This window comes from Micropterus dolomieu, linkage group LG15 (assembly GCF_021292245.1).
Source record: "Micropterus dolomieu isolate WLL.071019.BEF.003 ecotype Adirondacks linkage group LG15, ASM2129224v1, whole genome shotgun sequence".
In the NCBI taxonomy this organism is placed as follows: domain Eukaryota; kingdom Metazoa; phylum Chordata; class Actinopteri; order Centrarchiformes; family Centrarchidae; genus Micropterus; species Micropterus dolomieu.
In genome coordinates, this window is record NC_060164.1 from 14,568,525 (window position 1) to 14,590,763 (window position 22,239).

At 39.0% G+C, this 22,239-nt stretch overlaps 3 protein-coding genes across 7 annotated transcripts in view; 2 read left to right on the top strand and 1 right to left on the bottom strand.

The window, feature by feature from the left end:
• tet1 (tet methylcytosine dioxygenase 1) overlaps nt 1–6,576 on the top strand; it is a 33,740-nt gene extending 27,164 nt beyond the window's left edge. For 2 of the 3 annotated variants that reach the window (XM_046069955.1, XM_046069956.1), the window contains exons 4-12: nt 311–401; nt 957–1,050; nt 1,453–1,661; nt 1,753–1,903; nt 2,233–2,322; nt 2,484–2,621; nt 2,793–2,981; nt 3,095–3,239; nt 3,337–6,576. In XM_046069955.1, coding sequence (XP_045925911.1) covers nt 311–401; nt 957–1,050; nt 1,453–1,661; nt 1,753–1,903; nt 2,233–2,322; nt 2,484–2,621; nt 2,793–2,981; nt 3,095–3,239; nt 3,337–4,352 — 2,123 coding nt within the window. In that variant the 3' untranslated portion in view covers nt 4,353–6,576. The remainder of the gene's footprint in view (nt 1–310; nt 402–956; nt 1,051–1,452; nt 1,662–1,752; nt 1,904–2,232; nt 2,323–2,483; nt 2,622–2,792; nt 2,982–3,094; nt 3,240–3,336) is intronic. The other variant, XM_046069957.1, reaches the window with a different exon arrangement.
• slc25a16 (solute carrier family 25 member 16) overlaps nt 1–22,001 on the bottom strand; it is a 59,262-nt gene extending 37,261 nt beyond the window's left edge. Inside the window, exon 1 of one of the 2 annotated variants that reach the window (XM_046069961.1) lies at nt 21,957–22,001. The gene's annotated coding sequence lies outside the window, so the exon portion shown is untranslated. The remainder of the gene's footprint in view (nt 1–21,956) is intronic. The other variant, XM_046069964.1, reaches the window with a different exon arrangement.
• Nucleotides 9,616–18,902, top strand: eif4e1c (eukaryotic translation initiation factor 4E family member 1c). Of its 2 annotated transcripts, none has more exons than XM_046069966.1 (7): nt 9,616–9,726; nt 10,714–10,799; nt 14,649–14,744; nt 15,337–15,400; nt 16,496–16,609; nt 17,454–17,593; nt 17,741–18,902. In XM_046069966.1, exons 1-7 carry the CDS (start codon nt 9,709–9,711, stop codon nt 17,853–17,855), a joined length of 633 nt encoding a protein of 210 aa, XP_045925922.1. In that variant the 5' UTR covers nt 9,616–9,708; the 3' UTR covers nt 17,856–18,902. The 2 variants fall into 2 exon arrangements, with proteins under 2 accessions (XP_045925922.1, XP_045925921.1); XM_046069965.1 differs by having other exon boundaries at nt 9,708–9,744.
• Nucleotides 22,002–22,239: the final 238 nt, after the last annotated feature.

Sequence of the window (22,239 nt, forward strand, 5' to 3'; positions counted from 1 at the left end):
CCAATTCAAGCAAAAGGAGACCGCATTTCTCTGCCATATTTGGAGGAGGCTCTGGGATTCTTTGTGAAGTGTTGTTGACCCATTATGATGTATTTGATCTTGAAATGCAGGCTTCCAAGGTGGTGGCCCCTGAATTGAGATCCAGCTACATTTACTACCACATTTACACTAATCTGACTCTTATTGAGAATGTCTATAAACAGGGAGCCAGTGTGTCTTTCAAAAATATAACAGTGTCAAATCAGTATTTGAGGGACTCAGTGAAGTCGCTGTGATGTCCAACAGATCTTGATTTTTTTTCCCCCTACAGACCAAATCATTGAAAAGGAGGAAGGCCCTTACTATACACACCTTGGGGCAGGACCCAATGTTGCTGCAGTGAGGGAACTGATGGAAAACAGGTAGCGTGACTTCTGCCTCTCTGTTTACACATGAGTTTATGTGGGTGTGTTTACTTCCAAACGTGCCGAGAGCCTACGAGTCAACCACAGGCTTGGTAAAACGGGGCGGGGTAACAGCCTGTCATTAAAAAGGAAGCATTGCTGAGCTAGCTCAACACTCTCACCCTCTGTCTCAGCTACACACATGTACACACAACACACACAGCGTGTTGAAACAGGAAACTCCCATAGCTGAGACGAGGGGCCCGTAAACCAAGATGACAGCCAGTTTAAAAAAACTTGAGGTCCATCACAGTTCATCTGACAGCCACACATTTACAAGTGTGGACTACTTTGCTGTGCGTTGGTGTATATAAACCAAATACTACAGTCTATGCATTTTATTAATTGCAGGTGTGGGCAAAAATGTTTGATGTGATTTGCTGAATGATTTGTGTTTTGTCAGTTGCCTCCAGGTATGGGTACCAATGTCATGTTGTCTAATATATGTTATCAGTAATATGTGTGGTCAATAGCACAAATGTATGGGTTCTCTAATGTGTGTTTGTGTCACAGGTATGGTGCCAAAGGAAATGCAGTAAGGGTGGAAGTTGTTGTTTACACTGGGAAAGAAGGAAAGAGCTCCCAGGGGTGTCCGATAGCTAAATGGGTATGTGGCTGTTGTTTTGTTCATGGAGGTATCCAAAATGTCCTGAATATGTCTCTTGTGGATCCCACCGTAGTATATTTAGGGGCAGAGATGGAAATCACGCCCAGATTCTTATCCTTACCACAACCACAGCATACCCTTAGCTGCTCCCATGTAACCATAACCTAAATATAACCATTTCCAATTTCATCCATAACCATAGACCATGACAAGGCTTATACCTAAACATTTTTAAACTATTGTCATTAAAGCCGATCTTGTGGTTTGACAGGTCAATCACAATAAAGTCATTCCCCAGTCATTCCACAATTTTATCTTATTTTTGTTTTCCTGTGTTACAGTGCTGCTGTTCTGTTGTAATCGCTTGTTTTCTGTGTATATGTGTGCACCATCATCTGACAGGTGATCCGGCGTGGCAGTGAAGAGGAGAAGCTGCTGTGTTTGGTCCGCCAGAGGCCAGGGCACTACTGTGACACTGCCATGTTGGTGATCCTCATCCTGGCGTGGGAAGGAATCCCTCGGCCGGTGGCGGACAATCTCTACCAGGAGCTCACCCAGTCCCTCTTTAAATACGGCTCTCCTACCAGCCGGCGGTGTGCCCTCAATGAGGAGTGAGTACCTTTTCCTTTGTTTTGCAATGACAGTACTTCTTCCCAGCTTTGCTCGTTTCATTATCTTGCTGCTGCCACTCCATCTCCACAGTCGTACGTGTGCATGCCAGGGTTTGGACCCAGACACCTGTGGAGCATCGTTTTCCTTTGGCTGCTCCTGGAGTATGTACTTCAATGGCTGTAAGTTTGCCCGCAGCAAAGTGCCCCGCAAGTTTCGCCTGCTTGGAGATTACCGGGAAGAGGTGAGGGAGTGGACGCCTTCCACAAATCCTAGAGGAAATCATCTTTTGTTTCTACTGGTGTTATATTGTTGTGAGAGGATATCTTGTGTATAATCGGTGTGCTAGCTTCTCGTTATTAAGGTTTTGACTTTGACTGGGTGTTGTATCAGATAAGTTCCGTTCCTCATTTTATCTGCAATAAAGGCAAACTTAGATAACCTAATCTTTGTCAAACATTTTCTCCTAGTGGTTTATGTTGGATATGACAATCACACCAGTAGGCAAGTAGGATGGTTTTTTAAATCAGCTGTTATTCACCCAAAACTCCTAAATCTGTCCTTTACTTTTAGGAGGAGAAGATAGAACGCAACCTTCAGGGTCTTGCCACTGAGCTAGCACCACTCTACAAAAGACTGGCCCCTGAGGCCTTTCAAAACCAGGTATGAAACAATTATGGCTGCCACACTTACCTCTGATAATCTCTGTCTCTCTTAGGTCAATTCCAATATAATCGATTCTTACTTAAACCTTAATTCGAATCTTTTACAGTCTTCACCACAAACCAAACTCTTCTCATGTCTTGTCCTTTCACCTCTCATAGGTGGAAAATGAGGAGGGAAGTGTGGACTGTCGGCTGGGCTGGAGGGAGGGACGGCCTTTTTCTGGGGTCACTGCCTGCGTGGATTTCTGTGCCCACGCTCACAAGGACACTCACAACATGAATAATGGCAGCACTGTGGTAAGCAAGCTAGGAGTGTTACACATTGCTATCTACTTCTACATGTCTATCCCAACCTGTTTCCAAGGTCACTGGTTCTAGTTTTGGTTTAGTCTCTTGATATGAGGTATTGATTTGTTATGGCCTACTGTTTGGTTGTACAACTTAGCTTCTGCCTGTGTCGTTTTTCAGGTTTGCACTTTAACCAAGGAAGATAACCGTGCAGTGCGTAACATACCAGAAGATGAGCAGCTCCATGTTCTGCCACTTTACAGGATCTCTGACAGGGATGAGTTTGGTCGGGTTGAGGGCCAGTGGGCAAAGATCCAAAGTGGTGCTCTGCAAGTTCTGTCTTCCTTTCCCCGAGAGGTGAGTGAAGAGGTTAGTTTTCTTTCTAATGTCAGTATTTTGAGACCTTTGTTGCAAAAGGGCTAATAAAATTATAAAAATGTGTTATGTTTTAAATAATAGATTATTTTAATTTTATATATCAGGTGCGTCTACTGGCTGAGCCAGTGAAATCAGCCCGTAAGATTAGGCAAGAGGCTCGTCAGAGGGTTCAAGCAGAGAAACTGGAGAAGAAGCTCGGGCTGACTCCTCTCACTCCTGGGAAAGTGAAAAGTGAAACCCCCAACAAAGGTAGTAAATCCAAGTCTCTGGTCAACAAATACAAATGTTTTTTGATGTTTTCACATCCGTGTTTTAGAAATACATGTATTTTCTACATCCAAAACAGAGTCTCAGGGCTACTACAGCTCACAGAGACTACCGCCCAGACCTGCCAGCGCTGGAAGGTACCTACCTAACCAACCAAGCACTTACAGCCAGAGCACCAGCAGCTACCCCACACTGGGTGCAGGGGTCACCCCGCAGAAGGAAGCCATCTCCCCCAACCACCATGGCCTACCTGGCCACCAGTTTGGACAAAATGGCTCAGCTCTAAATTATAAGACAATGAGCAACGTCGTGAATGGTTATCCCTCAGAACATATACCTCCACATAATGCCCTTAGTGACTACCCCCCTACATTTAAAGCTGAGCCCAGCGAGGTGCACTGCTCTCTTCTGCGCAGACCCTCCCCCAGTGAGAGCGCTCCTCCCTCCTCCTTCTCCCCCAGACCTACCTCTGAGGGCCTCTTAAGCAGGCTTAATGGACTCCACAGGGCTGCAGGAGATGTTGCAGCAGAGGTCAGGGGTCATGGACTCCTCCCTCCACTCTCATCTCTCCCCCTTCCCCTGCAAACTCCCCCACTTGAACCAGAGGAAGTTAAGCAGGAGGAGGTGTGGTCAGACAGCGAGCACAACTTCCTGGACCACAACATAGGCGGAGTTGCCGTGGCACCGTCACACGGCTCTATATTGATAGAGTGTGCACGGCGGGAGCTCCACGCCACCACCCCTATCCTCAAGCCAAACCGAAGCCACCCCACCCGCATCTCCCTGGTCTTCTACCAGCACAAGTCTCTTAATGAACCAGGCCATGGGATGGCTATGTGGGACGCAAAAATGGCCAAGCGGGAACGGGAGCGGGAGGAGGAGGCTGAGAGATTAAGGATGGAGGAAAGTGTGGGGAAGAGCGGCAAAGGAGCTGAAGACGTGGAGAAGGAGAAGGAAACAGGAGAGGAGGAGGAGGCAAGGAGGATGAAGAATGTCCCCACACGTCAAGCATGGACTCAACCGAGGGATGGTGTCGTCACCGTGTCCCCTTATGCTCTTACCCAAGTGACAGGCCCCTACAATCGCTGGACTTAGTCAACATGTTTTACACACACAGAGAAAACTCCTACACCCTGTGCTTCTGCCTTACCTCAATCAACTTCAAACTGCTACTCTCATTTTTACATCGTTTTCATTGTGCTTTTCTAATATCTGGTGGTTCACTTTGTCCTTCTGCATCTCTGCCTTCAGAGTGATGAGGAAGACCCAAAGTTTGTTGGCTTTTTAACTGTGAGTTTTCGGTGTTGTTTTTATTGTAAAGAGATGGTGCTTTGAAGCATTTTAAAGACGTTTTTAAACTGGTTTTATATACATGATTAAGAACAAAAAAGATGTGATTATTTATTCTGATCATAATGATTTCTATTTAATTCCTGGTGTAAGCCTGTTTACTGCAAGATTTCTATGATAACCTGCATTATGTGTTGACGTTCAGAATTTATGTTGTACAGTAGGAGTATGCTCTTTATTTTCAGCCAATAGTTCTCTTGTCCTAAGATGAATCTCATTGGCTTTTACATTGGTGCCATTCTCACTGTAACCTTTATTTAGCAAACTCATCACATAATGTACAAAACAAGACTAATAGTGTGCATATATTTACTACAGATTGTCACATGTAGCATTGTCCTTTTCCTTCTGCTGCCTCTGACTTGTGTTGGCAGTTGATGAAAGAAATGTACTTCTTTGGTTTGTTGTTTTGTTTCTTTTCTCTCGTCTGGATGGTCTGTCTTTTATTCACAGATATGTACGGCATATTAAGAAGCACTTTTTTGTTTTCCTAAACTTAACTTGAAAAGGTCCCAATTCATAGGCCTAAATATGTATGTACAGATAAATAGAGATATATATGACAGTTTAGCATGGATCCAGTTTTATTTTACAGTATTTTTGCATTTATTTGATATTCATTTGATTGAAAACGACATACATATCTAATGAAATTCAAAACTTAGTATAATGAGGAATCTTGAAATACTGCAACAATGAAGTGCTTATCATTCTTGGCACTTAACTTTCTGGAAAAGGAATTCTTTCATAGGGCACAAATGTGATAATAGGAATTCAAAAACTTACTGTACATTTTAATGGTGCTAATGAGAAATCACAACATGTCAGCTATGTCAACAGAATATTGCCAGTTTTGTATGTCAATAATCAAACAATTCCTTCTTTTGCCTCCTCTCTGCTTTTATTGTAAAACCACTCACAAATCAGATCCCACTCAGACAATTGCCTAAGACGATTTCGGGTGCTCAAACCTTGTGAAGACTTTGTTTACAGATAGCGTTTTTTTACAGGGTCTGAATAAGGGGGTTGGTGTCAACTCCTGGTGAATCAGGATGTTTATTTTTTATTACCCATAAAAGAGAAGCTCTTTCTTTTAAGAATTCATCAGTGAAATTTCAGCACAAGCGGTAAAGACCTTTCACTGGTATTCACACTAACACTGGTGGTATAACATTTCCTGTGAGAAAAATGTTGGTCTTTTACACACTTTGACTTCCTCTTGGTGCTAATAGGACAAGATTTCAAGGTGCATACAATGACCTAACCTGGTTGTATACTAAACGGTGATGGCACGGTGCTTTTTGAAACTCAGACACACTGATCTGGTATGTGATTCAATACAAAGGTAGTTTTATCATTTCTCTGCATGATTACTGGCTGACAACAGACTTGAGATGTGTTGATATCCCGCCATTGATCATGATGTTTTCATGTACCAGTTAAAAGCAAATTATTGTATTATTATTATGTCCATCTAGAGTTCAGATGTCTTCCATAGAGAACCAAACTCTCCGACAATTCTCATAAATCACAACATACACACAACATGAAGTGAATGTAAACAGTTTAAATCATTTCATTTAGATAGAACATTTTTGAACACGAGAAAGTTACAGCGGTAAATGTTTCTTTTAAATTTTCTGTGGGGGACATTCTCAGTTCACATTGAAAGTCTTTTTAATTGACGAGGAACTAACAACTAGCACCAGCATTTAAAAATCTGAAAGAAAAAAAACCTTTTATTAGTAGAAAATGTGTAAATATGTATGTGAACTATATTGTTTTTACTGTACTGTTAATGGTGTTTAGACAATGGATGATCTTGCTTATTTTGAAACTGAATTACTGTACGTTGCTGAAAGTATATCCAGTTTAGACTTGAGAAGAGACTAAATTTAGCATTCCTTTTACGGATGGCTGATCTCTTTTGGGATTGTGAAATAAAGTCATATTTATATTTTGAACCTGATCATGATTTCTTTTGTCCTGATTTGTTGTGTATGCATGAGTGGGTGTTTATATTATACAGTGTGTGTGTGTGTGTGTGTGTGTGTGTGTGTGTGTGTGCGCGCGTGTGTGTTTGTGTGTATTTTTACACTGTATATGTGAGGGATTTAAAAGCATTTATTCTTTGACAGCTTGCTTCATATTATTTATTTAAATATGAAGTAGGCTGTTTTTAACAAGCCCAAAGGGCTTTAAAGGGTTAATCATTATTCAAAAAAGCCAAAAGGCCTTTTCCTTTTTTCTATTCTGAATTTCCCACACGAGCAAACTGTATGACTCACTGCAATGGACTTTCAGTTTAGTAATTTAGACTTTGTCCTCAAAATGTCTGGGATGAATCACTGCTTGTTTTTGTACGATTTGTCTCCACAACTGAAAATATTGTGTTTTTCCCAAATCAAATGACATTGAGGATGTAAGAAAATCATTTGCTTGTGACTAACTGAGATGACTAACTTAATAACTTCAACTAACACAAGTATTTCAGGACTTTAGTTAAATCTAATTAAAGTTAAAGTTCGTTACAAAAGAAAATCTGTGTCATAATTATTACCATTACTGCACAACATATTGAAAAATAAATAAGAGATAATGAATCAACATGCTGAGCATTGTCTATAGCTGAATGCTGAATCTAAAATTATCTTTACAGGACTGGCTGTTAACAATCTTACAATTAAAAAAAGATAAATAACTCATAAATAATAAAGTGCAAGAAAAGTGTATTTTGTCTATATTTTATATAACTTAACTCCAAGCTTCATTCCCTGTATCATAATGAATCAAGTAATGTTTTCTTTTAAGAAGCAGTTTCACAATTCTTTCTGTTCTGGTAACAAAACTATCCACATCATTGTAGTTGGTTAGGTTAAGTTGGGATTCATTGATCCAGCTTTTTCTTTATCAGTGCCGATTCTGATACTTCAACTATCTGCCGATACCACATTTTTTTCATTTAACATCTGTATGCTTCACTTTTTTTTTTTATAATATTTGATGTATTAATCATAGACTGTATGAAACAGGGGTGTATATCATGTTAATATTGCAGCTGGTGGAGCAAATGTTAATTAGTTTATGAACTGCTGGGTAGCTTGTGAACCCCCCCTCCCTCCACCCCCCTCTATATGAAGTCTTATCTAATTTTGTATTAATAATCTGAATGAACTAACTGGTGACTAGACTTACCAAATAAATATAGTGGAGTAAAAAGTACAATATTTGCCTCTGTATTGTAGTAGTAGTAGTAGTAGTAGTAGTGTGCAGTAGAATTATTAGGGAGCAGAAATTGGAAATACTCATGTAAAGTACAAGTGTCTGAAAACTGTACGTACAGTACTTGAGTGAATTAATTTTATTACAACAGACACATTCCCACAATAGAGCAAACGCCAGCAACGGAACAAAATGATTCACAACTGTATTTATTTGCAGATCATAATAAAGTAAACTATAAGGAGCTATGACTCCATGAACAAAGGAGTGACACAGTGGTTGTCTTCACACACAGACGTTTTTAAACTGTGTGTTATATATGTACTTAAAGCATTAAAAGTAAAAGTACTCATTGTAGAAAAATGTCCTGTGATTGGTATGCTATTATATATTAAATTATTATTATTATTACTGCATTAATGTAAAAGCAGGATTTTACTATTGTAATTGTTGAGGGGGAGATCATTTTTAATTATTTTGCGTTGGAGTGCAATTAATGATTATTTTCATTATGGATTAATCTGCTGATTATTTTTCCCATTATTCAATTTTTGAAATTCTGAAAAATAGTAAGAAATACCGTCACAGTTACCCAGAGCCTAAAGTGCCACCTTCACAATGCTTGCTTTGTCTAACCAACAGTACAAAGCTTAAAATTATTAAACGCCATTGTACATCTAATTACCATGTCAGCTGTAGGCTACTTGTATAAAATGTTGGGAAGCTTAATTTATAACAAAACATATTTTAGTAAGTCTTCATTTGTTCAAGGATTCAAAATGTTTATTGTCAGATGTTCAAGTTTCCCTGTACACTCAAATTCTTACTTTGCTGTCCACATTAATTGCCTACAATAAGAATAAAAGGAAAATAAAATATATGTATAAATAAAAATACAATAAAAATATGATAAATAGAGATATAAAATAAGATAAATAACAAATATATACACTTCATCGTTGTGCAGGCAGACGAATTATAAACAGTTGTGCAACTGATGAATTATATACATGTGGAAATTGTACATGTAGCAGTGTGCAGATGTGCAGTAACAGTGCAATTAACGTGGTCATGGTACAGTTTAGAGATGGGCATGATAATGGAATCCACACGCCTATTAACTGTTTAAGACTCTGATGTCAGTGGGGAAGAAAGAGTTCTTCAGTCTTGTAGTCCTACATTTTACACACCTATACCTCCGGCCCGAGGGTAACGTTAGAAGTCCTTGATAATGGAGGCAGCTCTGCTGTGGACTCTGTGATGGTAAATGCTATGCAGAGAGGATAGTGGAGTCCTGGTGATCTTTTCAGCTGTCTTCACCACTCTCTGCAGGTGTTGGAGGTCCACAGCAGTAGTGCTGCCACACCTCACAGTGATGCAGCCGGTCAGAATGCTCTCAACAGTGCACCTGTAGAAGTTGCTGAGGATGTTAGGTGACATACCGTACTTCCTCAGTCTCCTCAAGAAGTACAGCTGCTGTTGAGCCTTCTTGACCAGCTGTGTGGCATTCAGTGTCCATATGTCTCTCTAAAATTTAGTGCTAGTGGAGTAGAAGAATAAAGTGACATTAAAAGAAAATACTCAAGTAAAGTAAAAGTACCTCAAATTTGTACTTAAGTACAGTACTTGAGTAAATGTACTTAATTACTGTCCACCACTGTCTACTTCTGGCTTCTGGTTTATCTGAAGCACTCTCCTTGGAAAGACAAAGAACTACTGTAGTACTTTGTACCTCTTGATGACTGTCCTTTCTCCTGGCCACCTTCCTCGGTTTCCCCGTCAATCCACCTCGGGTGGACTTCGGCGGCTTCCGTAGGTGTGTGAGTGGTCGGACTGTGACGCAGAAGCGCTGAACGGGCAGAACATTTCTACTGTCAAGATGGCGACATCGGAGCCGGTAAGAGAGGGACAAGAGGTAGCTGAAAACTCGACTAATGCGCATGGAAATTGTGGTTACATCTTCACGATACCTGGCGACTTTATTTTATAATCTTGCTTCCATGAAACGGCATCTACTATTTGTGGGAAATGATTGTGTTTCAGTACACATATGTGTCAGTTCTCGTGGATCTCAATTAGCTTTAGCACAGCAATGTGATGGATAAGGCTGTGTCTGACTTTGTTGGCAGGGAGGGACTGACTGACTGGACGTCGTTCATTCAAACTACAATCAGTGATTTATTTTAATCCACTTCGACATAAGAGTCAGTATGCTATGGTGCTTTTTATTTAACCAACACTATGTTTTAAATGCTCACATTGCGTAATTATTGATTAAATTTATGACAATCTGGACACGTGTGTATCTAGCTTGGAGTTAGCCTAGCACGTTAGCTAAAACGAATGCTAGCGACGTTAACTGTAACGTTAGCCTGCCAATCCAAAGCTAGCCGCTTTATTGTGAGCTGTTACGTACTAATGTTAAAACACTGACGTTGTAGAGTTGGACACTGCTGTCAAATATTTAATTGCCCACTTTAAAATAACACTTTACATTTCGAGACTGCGACAGTGTAACGTTATATGAATGGTTGGACTTTTCATACCATATTTAATGGTGTGATAGCTGTGGTACCTGAAATTCTTAACTTTGTTGCGATTATATTATTCAGCTTGACATGTTATGAAGGTATACTTACTGGTAATGGTGACTTTAAGGTCAGGAGAAGACCTAATTTAAGCTGCAGTGTGACATAGCTACAATGCCACATTTAAACACATTAACATTTAAATATTAATTCATCTCCCACCTCATAGCTTTGCATAAAGCCTGTGCAAACTTCTTTCATGGTGGCGATCAATAGACATAGCCATATTTTGAATGATCGTCTTTTGTATTCAAAGAAAGTATATGATGATGTATTGTGTGTGTCACTCTCCTCAGAAAGCACCTGAAACTGAAGAACAACAAACTGACAGCCAAGTCGTTGCGAATCCTGAGCAGTATATCAAGCACCCCTTACAAAACAGGTGAGAATGAAACAGCTGCTGTATTTGACAGGGTACTGCAACCAAAAGGAGCTTGTGTGTTACATAAGCCGCAGTACTTTGACATTAGTGGAGATTTAGATATCACCAATTGCAATACTCAACTGGGCGTGTAAACAGCATTTTCTGATGATCAAAACTTCATCTACTTGATAACTTAGGCACTACTGCTGTTAAAAAGGCCTAAAAATGTGTTTTTGCTAAATTTGGCTCCAGAGAGACAATAATGTTGCAGCATGACAGAAGTAACAGGACTGAGGCTAGTTACTAGAAGAAAACAAATGATGTAACGCAACATGGAAGAGGGGATTTTAGTCTGGACAGTTTGTACTCTGCAGCAAGTCAAAGCCAGTAAAACTGAATTGTTTGAGGAGATAAAAACACACACAAATAGGGCTGCAACTAACAAATATTTTCATTACTGATTAATCTATCAATCATTTTCTCGATAAATCTGTTAGTTGTTTGGTCCATAGGTTGTCAGAAGATTGTTTCAAATAACTGTTTCCTAAAGCCCATAGTGGCGCCCTCAAATGTCTTGTTTTGTCCAGAACCCAAAGATATTCCATTTTCAATTATAGAAGACAAAAGAAACCAGAAAATATTCACATTGGAGAAGCTAAAAATCAGAGAATGTGGACTTTTTTTTCCTTTAAAAATAAGTCAAAATGATTAATCAATTATAAAAATAGTTGGCAATTAAATTAATAGTTAACAACTAATAGATTAAACATCTAATTGTTGCAGGTCTGTTTAAAAGTGTAAAGTTCTGTCAGTAGTCTTATTTATTGCAGCCCTGATACACCCTGAGTAGAGAACAGTCATATTGCTCTCTAGTGACTCTGAGGATGTGTGTCTACTGAGAAACTCCCCGTAAACCTGTGATCTATAGTAATGAAGTTTTAAACAATTACATTTTTAGCACAGTGATTTGAAGCACCATCTTAGACTTAAATGGCCAAAAACAAATTGTTACATGTGTTGAATATTTGCGTTTTGTTGAAGAAAGAAGTACCATTGTAAAAATAATTTACTGTAAATTGTATCATGTTAAGTGGAGGCTGTTTTCAGTTTCAAACCAGAAGCACAGAATGAAGAATCCAGCTTCCTACTCTGCATGTTAGTGTTGCAATTGTTGTTCACTATTGTCCTTTTAGAAATGTTATCATAGTTCTGTGGTGGTGACGACCTGTTCAGGAGCATTGTACAGTCGTTTTAGGAAATGCTGAATAGTTCACTTAGTAGGTCACTTCTAGGCCATTCTGCCTGTTCAGCCCAGCCTCAGAGGTCAAGGTTGTCCACATCTGCTGCTCTAGCCTGGGTCACGTTATCCTGCCATTTTGGTTTTAGGCACTCAGATCTAGTTAAAACAAACTGTGTTTGGGTTACTGTATTAAGATGCTTCCACTGTAACGCACTGAATGATGGCCGACTCTGTAAGGAAGTCCTGGCTTGTTGAATTAAATTGGGTTTGTAAGACTGAGTTGTGAAATATCTTTTACAAATTTACACACAGTTTCCGGTTTATTAGGTAAACCTAGCTAGAACTAATGCAGTCTAAACAGACAGTTTTTTAAATTAATGAGTCTTCCCCATTTGTATGCATGAGGGTAGACTAAATAGCAGAAACACCTCTCTGCATGATGTGATACAGTTCAACAGCACCACATATTACACCCTCCAAATTTACCATGAAGTTGTCAACACTTCTCTAAAACCGTATTAATAGAAACTGAACAATATAACCTTTATGACAGGAGGATGTATTACAGGACAGTTGTACTAGACTGCATGTTTTTTAGCTAGTTTACCTAATTAACTGACAACTGAGTGTATGTAGAAACTTGTGTTGCTGTCTCAAACCTACTCTGCTGCAGAAGTTAGTTGGGTAAATCTGGTGATGATTTGAACTAAAGATTATAAAAAATCTATTGCATCCAAAGCAAGAATAAAATTTTGCCTTATTAAGAGTGAACTTAAACCAGCAAAAATGCAGGTTTAGTCTGCTGTCTGGACAAACAAAGTGACCGACCATTCATATTAATATTTGATAGTCAACTTGCAGAGAGTTGAAACTAATACACGTGTATGCAGCTGTATTAATATCAGATGTGCTTTTATTTTTGTTTGGTTATCACTCTGTGTTCTGTGTAGGTGAATCTACACATGGGTTTGAACCGGCTGTACGTCTCTATTAACCTGCAAGCTGAAACATAAATAGCCATGATAATAACTTTCAAGTCATGTAATGTGATTTTCACACGGTACTGAAATAAAGGGAAACCAACAGCTCCCGGAAGGTCGGAAAAACACATCCAGTTCTATATCCATCTATATTAACAGTATTACACTGCATTATTAAATCCCGTAACAATGTATCAGCTGATATTATTTATTATTACAGGAACACATAAACAATGTTGCTATGGATCTTTGATCTCTTATATTTATTTACTTTGTGAGCAAGACATTTTACAGCTGAAAAATCAACTTGTCAGTGCTTTCTGCTGGACAAACTATGTAATGGTGAGGTGACACTGTTTCTAAATAACCTCTAACCTTGGTGGAAATTTCTGTATTTCTTGTTACTTTTCGGCTGACCTATACACCGATATAGCATATATTTGGTGAAGTTTGCCCTCAGGGCTTTCTGCAAGCCTAGTTACTTGTCTTCCTCACATGACTTGAGAGCGACAGTTTGGTCGCGGTAATGCACCTCTAAGCTGGTTTGCCAACTGCCTCAGAATTGTAGGAAAAAGCTATATTATTAATACAGCACAGGAGGAGGAGTTTTTGTTTGTATGGACGATCCTAATGAAAGAAGAAAAAAGTCTTTGTTGAATTAATTAATTAACAATTACTGTGTCGTGATATATACCGTTACCTTGATATAAAATTAGGGCTGCAGCTTTCAGTTATTTTAGTTATCGAATATTCTATCAATTTATTTCATCGATTAATCGGATAAGAAATACTTTTGCTTTATTAAAGATCAGTTGTAAAAATGCAAAAGATAAATAAGACTGGTCTCTTAAAAGAGCAACTAATTGGTTTCCGTTTTAGAAAAATCTTCATTTTTATTGCTTAAATTGCATACAGTATTATCTGTCAAAACGAAACTCATTTAGGGCATTTAAGTGCCATATTACATTTTTAAATACTCCTTCGGAAATGCTAAAACAAACCTTTTGCTTTAAAAAAGGTATGTATGCTTAAGTTTCTGAACTATTAGTTTCCAACTAACTAAAGCTCAGGCATAATGTAAGCCTTTACTGTTGGTGTCAGTGGAGTTTCTACATGGCACGAGTGCAGTTTCATCCTCTGATTGGACTGTTCAGTTTGTTAGCATTTGTGTTTGATGGTGGGGAGGGGGGCACAGGGTTCGGCTGATGTCCTCTCATTGCCCTCCTCCCTCCCCTGCTAACCCCACCCCTCCTGGGAATAGATGAAAGAATAACAGCACCCGTCATAAACAAAGGCTGCATTTGTAGCGTTGATGATGGCTGGCTTTCTCTGTTCTTTTGCATTGATTTAGATGCTTTTGCAACTAGCTGTTGTGTTTGTTGTGAAATAGGGTTTATGTTTGTGGTGTTAGGACTCTGGCTTAAGGTTATTTTGTTTTTCATACAATAGCACTTAAAATACAGTACAGTAATAGCACAGTAAACGCCTCTTTAGACATTTCTACTCATTCTACTGAAACTGAGAAATATTCCAGAGTTGTTTTGCTGTCCAAAAATAAATTATATTAATTTATTGTCATTATACTGAAGTCATTTTTCCACTGTCCTGTGTGTACTGAGTGTTTTGATTCTTGTTTTGTCTTCTCAGATGGGCCCTGTGGTATTTCAAAAACGACAAGAGCAAAAGCTGGACGGAGAACTTGCGTCTTATTTCGAAGTTTGACACAGTGGAAGACTTTTGGGCGTAAGTGTTCTCAGCTAATCCTGTAATGTAATGGTTTTGTCACTATATAGGGGTATAAGTGGAGCGTTTCAGAAGAATAGCATTTAAAAATTACTGTTTTGTCTTTGACTCGGTGATACATGTGGCAGCAAAGCACTACTTATGCAGATGTAGATAAATTATTCTGTCATTAAATTATTTCTAATGCTGACGGAGGCACAGATGGCTGAAATAGCGATGTAAAGCTACATTAATGTAACCTGAGGTTCAACTTGTGTGTGGTTGTTTGTTTGTTTTTGTTTGTTTGTATTGTTGTGTGTACCTCACTCTTGGTATGTGCATTTGCAGTATATGTTATTTAAGAATTCTTAGCTCTGAAAGCACAGATGCCACGTGAGTTAAAATAAATACCAGTTAAGATATAAAATGTAAAAGTTATATATACCTTATTTACCCTAATACCCTATTTTTATAGAAAAGCAACTTCACATATGGCATGTAAAGTGCCACATTTACAGACTGAAGTGAAGGAACAATGGCAGATGAAGCCCGTACTCTTACTGAAGTCAGCATTTGTGAAATACTTCTGACACTGTTCCTGTGTTTCTTACAGATTATACAACCACATACAGCAACCAAGCAAACTTGGCTTTGGCTGTGATTACTGTTTATTTAAGGTAAGACCTTTTTTTTTTTTTTTTTTTTTTTTTTAATGAAATCTATTTTATTAAGAAAATATAGTTGTTTTCCTCATCAACCCTTGGGATGTTTGCAGGATGTAAAATTCGATATATCGGAGCAAAGGCAGGTGGACAAAATCTAAAAACAACCTGCCGAGTCCCAAATAGCCACCTACCCCGTTTACTGGCCTGGTGTGAGAACACATTTTGACAAATAAACGCAGGTCTCCATTAAATGCCTGGTCTGCTTTTATAAAGTTCTTCGGATGTATAAAACCTCTTAAACCCCACCGGGTTGCTCGCTTTAGCTGCTTCTGAGCTGCTTAGATTGTTAATACAAATATTAATGTTTAAACATATGATCAATATGAACATGCTACCACACCTCGTTAGATCAGTTAGATTCTCCACAATTAAATTGTTCATTTAACGGAAACAACAAGCCCCAAAGTCTAATTCTAATAGGTTTACCGGTGTAACCGGCATGGTACAAGAGATGAAAAGGAAAAGAAACCTGCGGACTCGCATAACTCTGAAGTGCTGGTTAAGTCCGAATGTGTCCGTTCCTTGATTATTAAATCCCTATACTTGGTAAGGTCCACCGATCAAAAGAATCAAAACAGCTTTTCATAAAAATGAATCCAAGGTATGAATCCTGTCATGTGAAGTCCATCGCTCTGTCTGCTAACTTCTGCCACACTTTTCTCATCCCGCACCCTGTTGTTTTCGTTACATTGCTGGCTACAAAATAAAAGCGCATAAGCCGTCTGTCGGCGCTAGATCAAATGAATGACATGTATTTGTTATTATTGGATAATTTTTAAACAAGTAATATTCTGTTTTGAAATAAACTGTTTCACAGAAGCCTATTGCAGTTTTGTGCAAGAGGAATTCCCATATGGACGCCTGTCCCAAATATAGGCAGGGTCAAATCTGTGATTTTAGCAAATAAAAGCTGAGCTATTAATCAAAGTTTTACGGTATTTAAGTTAAACATCAAATTCATATTAGTGCTACAGTGTTAAGAAACAATTGTCACTTAACTTGTTTTTGTAATGAAGTATTTAATTGCTTTTTCACTTTGTGCTCCAGGATGGGATCAAGCCAATGTGGGAGGATGACAGGAACAAGCTGGGCGGCCGATGGTTGATGACCCTCAATAAACAACAGAGACACAATGACCTAGACCGCTACTGGATGGAGACGGTGAGGCAACTTTTTTTTCACGGAGCAGCTGTCATAGATGAACCTATAACTTCTAAGTGGCTGTGATCAGGGTCTGAAATTAGCACCCGCCAAATGGAAGTAAATTGTTGCCGGGTGAAACCATCAGGCCATCCGCCACTGAGGCACATGCACCTGAGTCACACTACCAGTCAGCCCAGGGAATATCTATTGCAGTGCTTTAAACCAAACTCAGCCACAGAGGAAGAGGAACAGTCAGTCGTGAGTGACAGCTGGTTAGCTTGCCAGCAGTGCCGGCCAGACTATGGGAGGTATCATTGATTGACAGAATCACTAATCCTTGTCTATTAGACGCAATAGGTGTGACTTGTTTTTTTATTTTTGTTGGCCAACCTTTTGTATTGAGTTTTTGTGTTTGCTTGCTGTAATTCAGAAGAGTAGGTTCGGTGGAACTGTGGTTTGGTATTGCACACTGACTTATAATAATGTTACACTGTGGTGAACTTTAAGTTAGGGTTAGGCTTGCTTTGTGCTTCTTGTCGTTTGTCTTTACCTTTGAAATACCTAGTTGTTAGTGATTGTTTTGTACTGAAAGACATGGTTGCTTTGTGCATGCAAACGTGTGTTATTTAAAAATCTACAGGAATTTAACCTTTATTTAACCAGGAAGGACACTTAAAAACAACTTCATATTTACATATATGTAAATATATTGAACATTGAATGACAACATTTCAAAAGTGGCAGATACAATTTCTGAGTGGCAGACAGTGAAAAAGGTTAATTTCAGACCCTGGTTGTCATTTCATTATTAAAAAAGAACAATATGATTCATATTGTGCGTCACATTTTGTGTATTTTGCAGCTCTTGTGTTTAGTCGGTGAGTCGTTTGACGAGGCAAGTGAAGATGTTTGTGGAGCTGTGGTTAACGTCAGACCTAAAGGTGACAAAATAGCCATCTGGACGAGCAACTGCCAAAACAGGGACGCCATCATGACGATAGGGTAAGTTGTACAAAGTCACCGTGTCAGTAGGAAATAATGCAAGTTATGGAAAGATGAAGAGCTTTGCTAACTGTAGCTGACCACTAGATAATGACACGAAGTTAGCATTAGTCTTCACACAGCATTCAACTTCTTGTCTTTCCACAGGCAAAATTATAAAGAGCGTCTGAACCTCCCAATCAAAGCCATGATCGGCTACCAGTCACATGACGACACATCCAGCAAGAGCGGATCCACCACCAAGAACATGTACTCCGTTTGAACCCCCCCTCCCAATTTCAACTGGCTGTAGATTTAAACAATTACCAAACTGCATCATCACAACAATAATTTTTGAGTTGTCAACTTGTCTTTTCCTTTTATTGAAAAGAGATTTGTTCTTGTGTACACCTGGAGCTTACCCCAATATGAGAAACAAGTGGGGCAATCGTTAGAAATAGGGAGGAGGCCACAAAGGAGAAGAGGAACACAAATGATTTGCTTTTAGAGTTGACGAGTTCTGTGATTAATACCAGTGATCTCCCCTAGCTTAGCTAAGAACAAGCTTTTTTTCAGTACTTAATGGCTTGGAGTTGCAAAAAAAACAAACATCTTTCTTAACTTATATAGCCTTGTTTTTCTCACTCCTTACAAAAAGTGTTTCTCACCTCGCAGGAAAAGATGGTAGGCAACTTATCCTTTTCACAGAACAAATTTTAAGGACAATTTTAACTTGATTTATCCAGAAGTGTTAACCATGAGTTGGGTTTTTCAGACGCACCTCCTTGAGGAATCTGCAGTATCTTAAAGTTGTGTAAAAGCTGTGGTCACAATCCGAAGTAAAGGGTTTGGATTTAAGGCCACTTGTCGTTTCAGCCATGCTGGAATTGTGGAATATTGCTTGTAGAACTCTTTGAACTTTTTTTCTTCCCCTTACATTTATTTATAATGTATGCATTGCAGTTGAACTACTTAGTTGAAAGGCAACCATGAAATTAGTGTTTATTCAATTTGTTTTTTCTCCTTTTTATTTTTTTTTATTTTATTTTTTTTGTTGAGGTCAATAATGTGGACTACTGCATATAGATGACATTTTTTTTTACAGTGTACCATACAGTAAAGATGCTGACAGAATTAGGTGTGCTTTTCACTGTTTTCTTCCTAACAAAAACTGTAGATAATGTCGCACTCCTCTCTTGGTTGATGCAAAGGAAAGATGATATTCATTGTGAAATGATTTTGCTCATAATGTATCTTTATTATCTGTAATTCCAGGATGTATATTACCTTCTTTCAAGTAAAGGTTAAGTGCTTTGCATTAAAACCAGAATTATGTTGCCTCCTTTTGTCTATGAAGTGTGTAGCACTGAATCATGGGAATCATAAAATAACCAATTTAAAAACCTTTTTTATGGCTACTTGGGATATTGGGAAGTTGGTGAATACAACATTGACACTGATAACACCTTATTACGTTGTTTGTGCGGACTTGTTACTTAACAGTTGTTTGTTTACACATCCATCAGTAACGGAGCAACATTATCATTAATTTGAAGTTGTGTTTCTAGCTACCTGGCAAATGTAAGTCCAACATTAGCTCTGTTTTTGGCCCTCATCAATTCCTAAAAGGAAATATTTGGCTCTTTAGCTGTTAAATGTTCCACTATGCTCCAGCTTTTTCACTGAAAACAGGTGTTTGATGGGGCCATAAAATGATGCTGTGACAGCGTTGAGCTAAAACTTGCTATAAAGTGGTGTAACACCAAGGGGAGCTGCAGATTCAGGTGGTAATTCTCTACAAATAACAATTTTCACATTGTTTTCATGTTTGGTACACTGATCAAATGACAGTATAGATAATAGCCACATTAAAGCCCCTGAAAACCTGTTTCAAATTGTAAGGATTTCTCTAACACTAAATAACAATGACTGAATAACCATTACGATTAAAGATTGGAAAAAAAATTTGATTTGATTATAATAGAACAAATGGTAATGGAGTCTACTTGCTTAATTATCGAGGAATGTGCGAAATACTGACATTTTGAAATGTGTATTCCTCAACTTGAACAAAGTTTATAACATTAACTAGTAAAACAGATGTAAGACAGAACAAGGGTAGCGTGTTGCTCTACAGAGGAAGCGGGTAGAAGTAGCACACACTGGCACCGCCTTAACGTACATCTGTCAAATGCAGCGTCTCTATCCACAACCTGGAGGAGGAACTGTACGTGAGTGTATTAATAGAGTATAATGTTTAGCTAATAGTATACTGTTAGTATAACAATAATATACTACATTCATTATATTTTTACCAGTAGTCGAATATTAAATCCAGTTACAGCTGTTTCATTTCTGTGGGTTGTTTTTATACATTAAATCCTTGTGCAAGCAAAAGGCTCTACATCGGTCTCTAATTTGTTAATGCTAAGTCCTAACTTGTCAATATTGTTCAACATTTAATTATTTGCTGTAGCACGTCAAACTTTTTTTTAATGTCCCGCCCCATCCAGCCTGTGATTGGTCGGTTGACGAAAAGTGACTCACAAGCACGTCGGCTCTGTGAAAAGTTGAACATGTTGAACAACTAAATTCACCGATACAGCGAACGTTAATGGCCAGCGAGCCAAACTCAAACCTTCACTATCTTCTCCCAGTTTTATTTTGACTGCTTCAACTGCCAACGTCTCTCTGTCTCTGTCACAGAGAGACGGGGGCTGCGTTAGAGAAGTCTTTTTTGCTCAGGAAGGTTCCTAACTGAGTGAAGTGAACCGGAAGTATTTCAGTGGCAGCCATGATAAGAGCTGTTCGAATTCTCTGAAAGCTAAGGAAAGGAGCCTCAATGCTTCCTTTCCTATCTCCTTTAGCATAGGGTACACCGGACCATCCTTTACGAAAGGAAAGGAGAGAATGCCGTCCCACAATTCCTTGCGGCGGCAACATTTAAAGCGACGCACATTCTCAAACTCAAATGATAAAATCCATCAACCACATTTAGCAAGGTTCTTGCAATACAGACGCACATTATGATACTTTAATAAGACTCACAAGTACCTTCTTTCTTTAGGTTTGTTTTCTTTTGACTTTTTTGTAATCTAATACTGTTTCAACACAGTTTTATGTTTCAGGTTGTTTAAATAAGCCATAAAGTGTTTTCTCTTATGCCATAACTTGATAATACGCAATCTTAAACTGTCAACAATAACTGAGACCCATGCAAGCTGTCTTGTAACGTGATCAAAGTGAGGATAATGTTGCAGCGTGTAGCCTCACGTACCCTAATGTACTGCAGCCTTCAGCAAATTAATTTTACTTCAGTCACAGATGCTGACACCCTCGCCTTAATAAAGGCACAGATCAAGCTGGATAACCTCTACAGTAGGCGTTTCCCACACTAATTTATTTGTGGCGGCCTGACACATTATCAACGCTGATTTTCGATTGATTTTGTTACTATTTAAAATGGGTAAAATCGTATTTGATGACAGAGCGCTGCACAGCATTTATTCTCTCAGCATCTCCTCTCACCCCGTCGCACCCTTTCTCTCTCTCAGCACAGTTACGCTGTCATTCTGTGGGAAACACTGTATTTACATACAATTGGGATTCATGTTGATAAATATGCCTATAGGTGGGCAGGAGGGTGAGTGTGAGCAAGCATTCTCAGTGTGACAACCCTGTCCATTATTTAGTGGCTGGTAGGCTACCTTATCTGCCTTTCTTGTATCTTGGTTGTGAAGTAATATATTCCACCGTGTTGTCCACCTTCCTAGATGGCCTGCATTATAACAACAGGGGGCGCAATGTCAAAGATGCGCTTTTTGTAGTCCATCTTCAGAACAGTGTAGTTTCATCACGTTAGTAAAATCTGCCGCCGCATAATTACGTCGCTTTGAAAAGAGCAGTCGGATTCTCTTAGGCCCAATCCTAATGTCCCCCCTAAGCCATAAGCCCTGAACCCTCACAGACTTTACTGACTTCACTTGGAAAGTGATTGAGTGCAAGAGGCTACAAGGGCTCAAAATGCTGTAAACAGGAACGGGACAGCCCTTTACCACTTTATCACGTTACCTTGACAACGCTGAAACACGTTGCACACTTTTAATTTTATGCTTTTGCCTTATTTTTAAGTCCTGCAGGTTCTTGCTCTACAGAGTGGAGGAGAGTTAAATGTCAATATATTTGGCAATAACCAATAGGCCTAGCCTATTGTTGGTCAAAACAGCATCATTAAGCAAAAACTAAAATAAATAGTTGAATAAACAAAGTGTGTAGGCTAATAAGGTGTATTCCTCTGACTTCATGTGTTCTATGCACCATCTTAAGTTAAGAAAAATTCTAACAATGTTAACATCAGCGTTGGTGTCAATGCTTGTTTGTTTACCGTTTTCTTCTTCTTCTCCTATTTAGGCGGATTTGCAGTGATTTTTCTCTCGCTTCCCCCGGTAACCCTGGCAACCCCCGTGTTTCACGTCATACCGCTATGAACTGTGGGCATTTCCCTCAGCCAAAGTCTGCAGAAATGCGGACTTACGAAAAGGGTCTAAAAAGGGCTCAAAATGTCCGCAAGAGAGCCCTCGCGCACTTGACGATTTGACAGTGGGACGGCCCTAAACCCTCACGGACTTACCGAGAACGCGCCTCAAAGTCTGTGAGGGTGGACATTG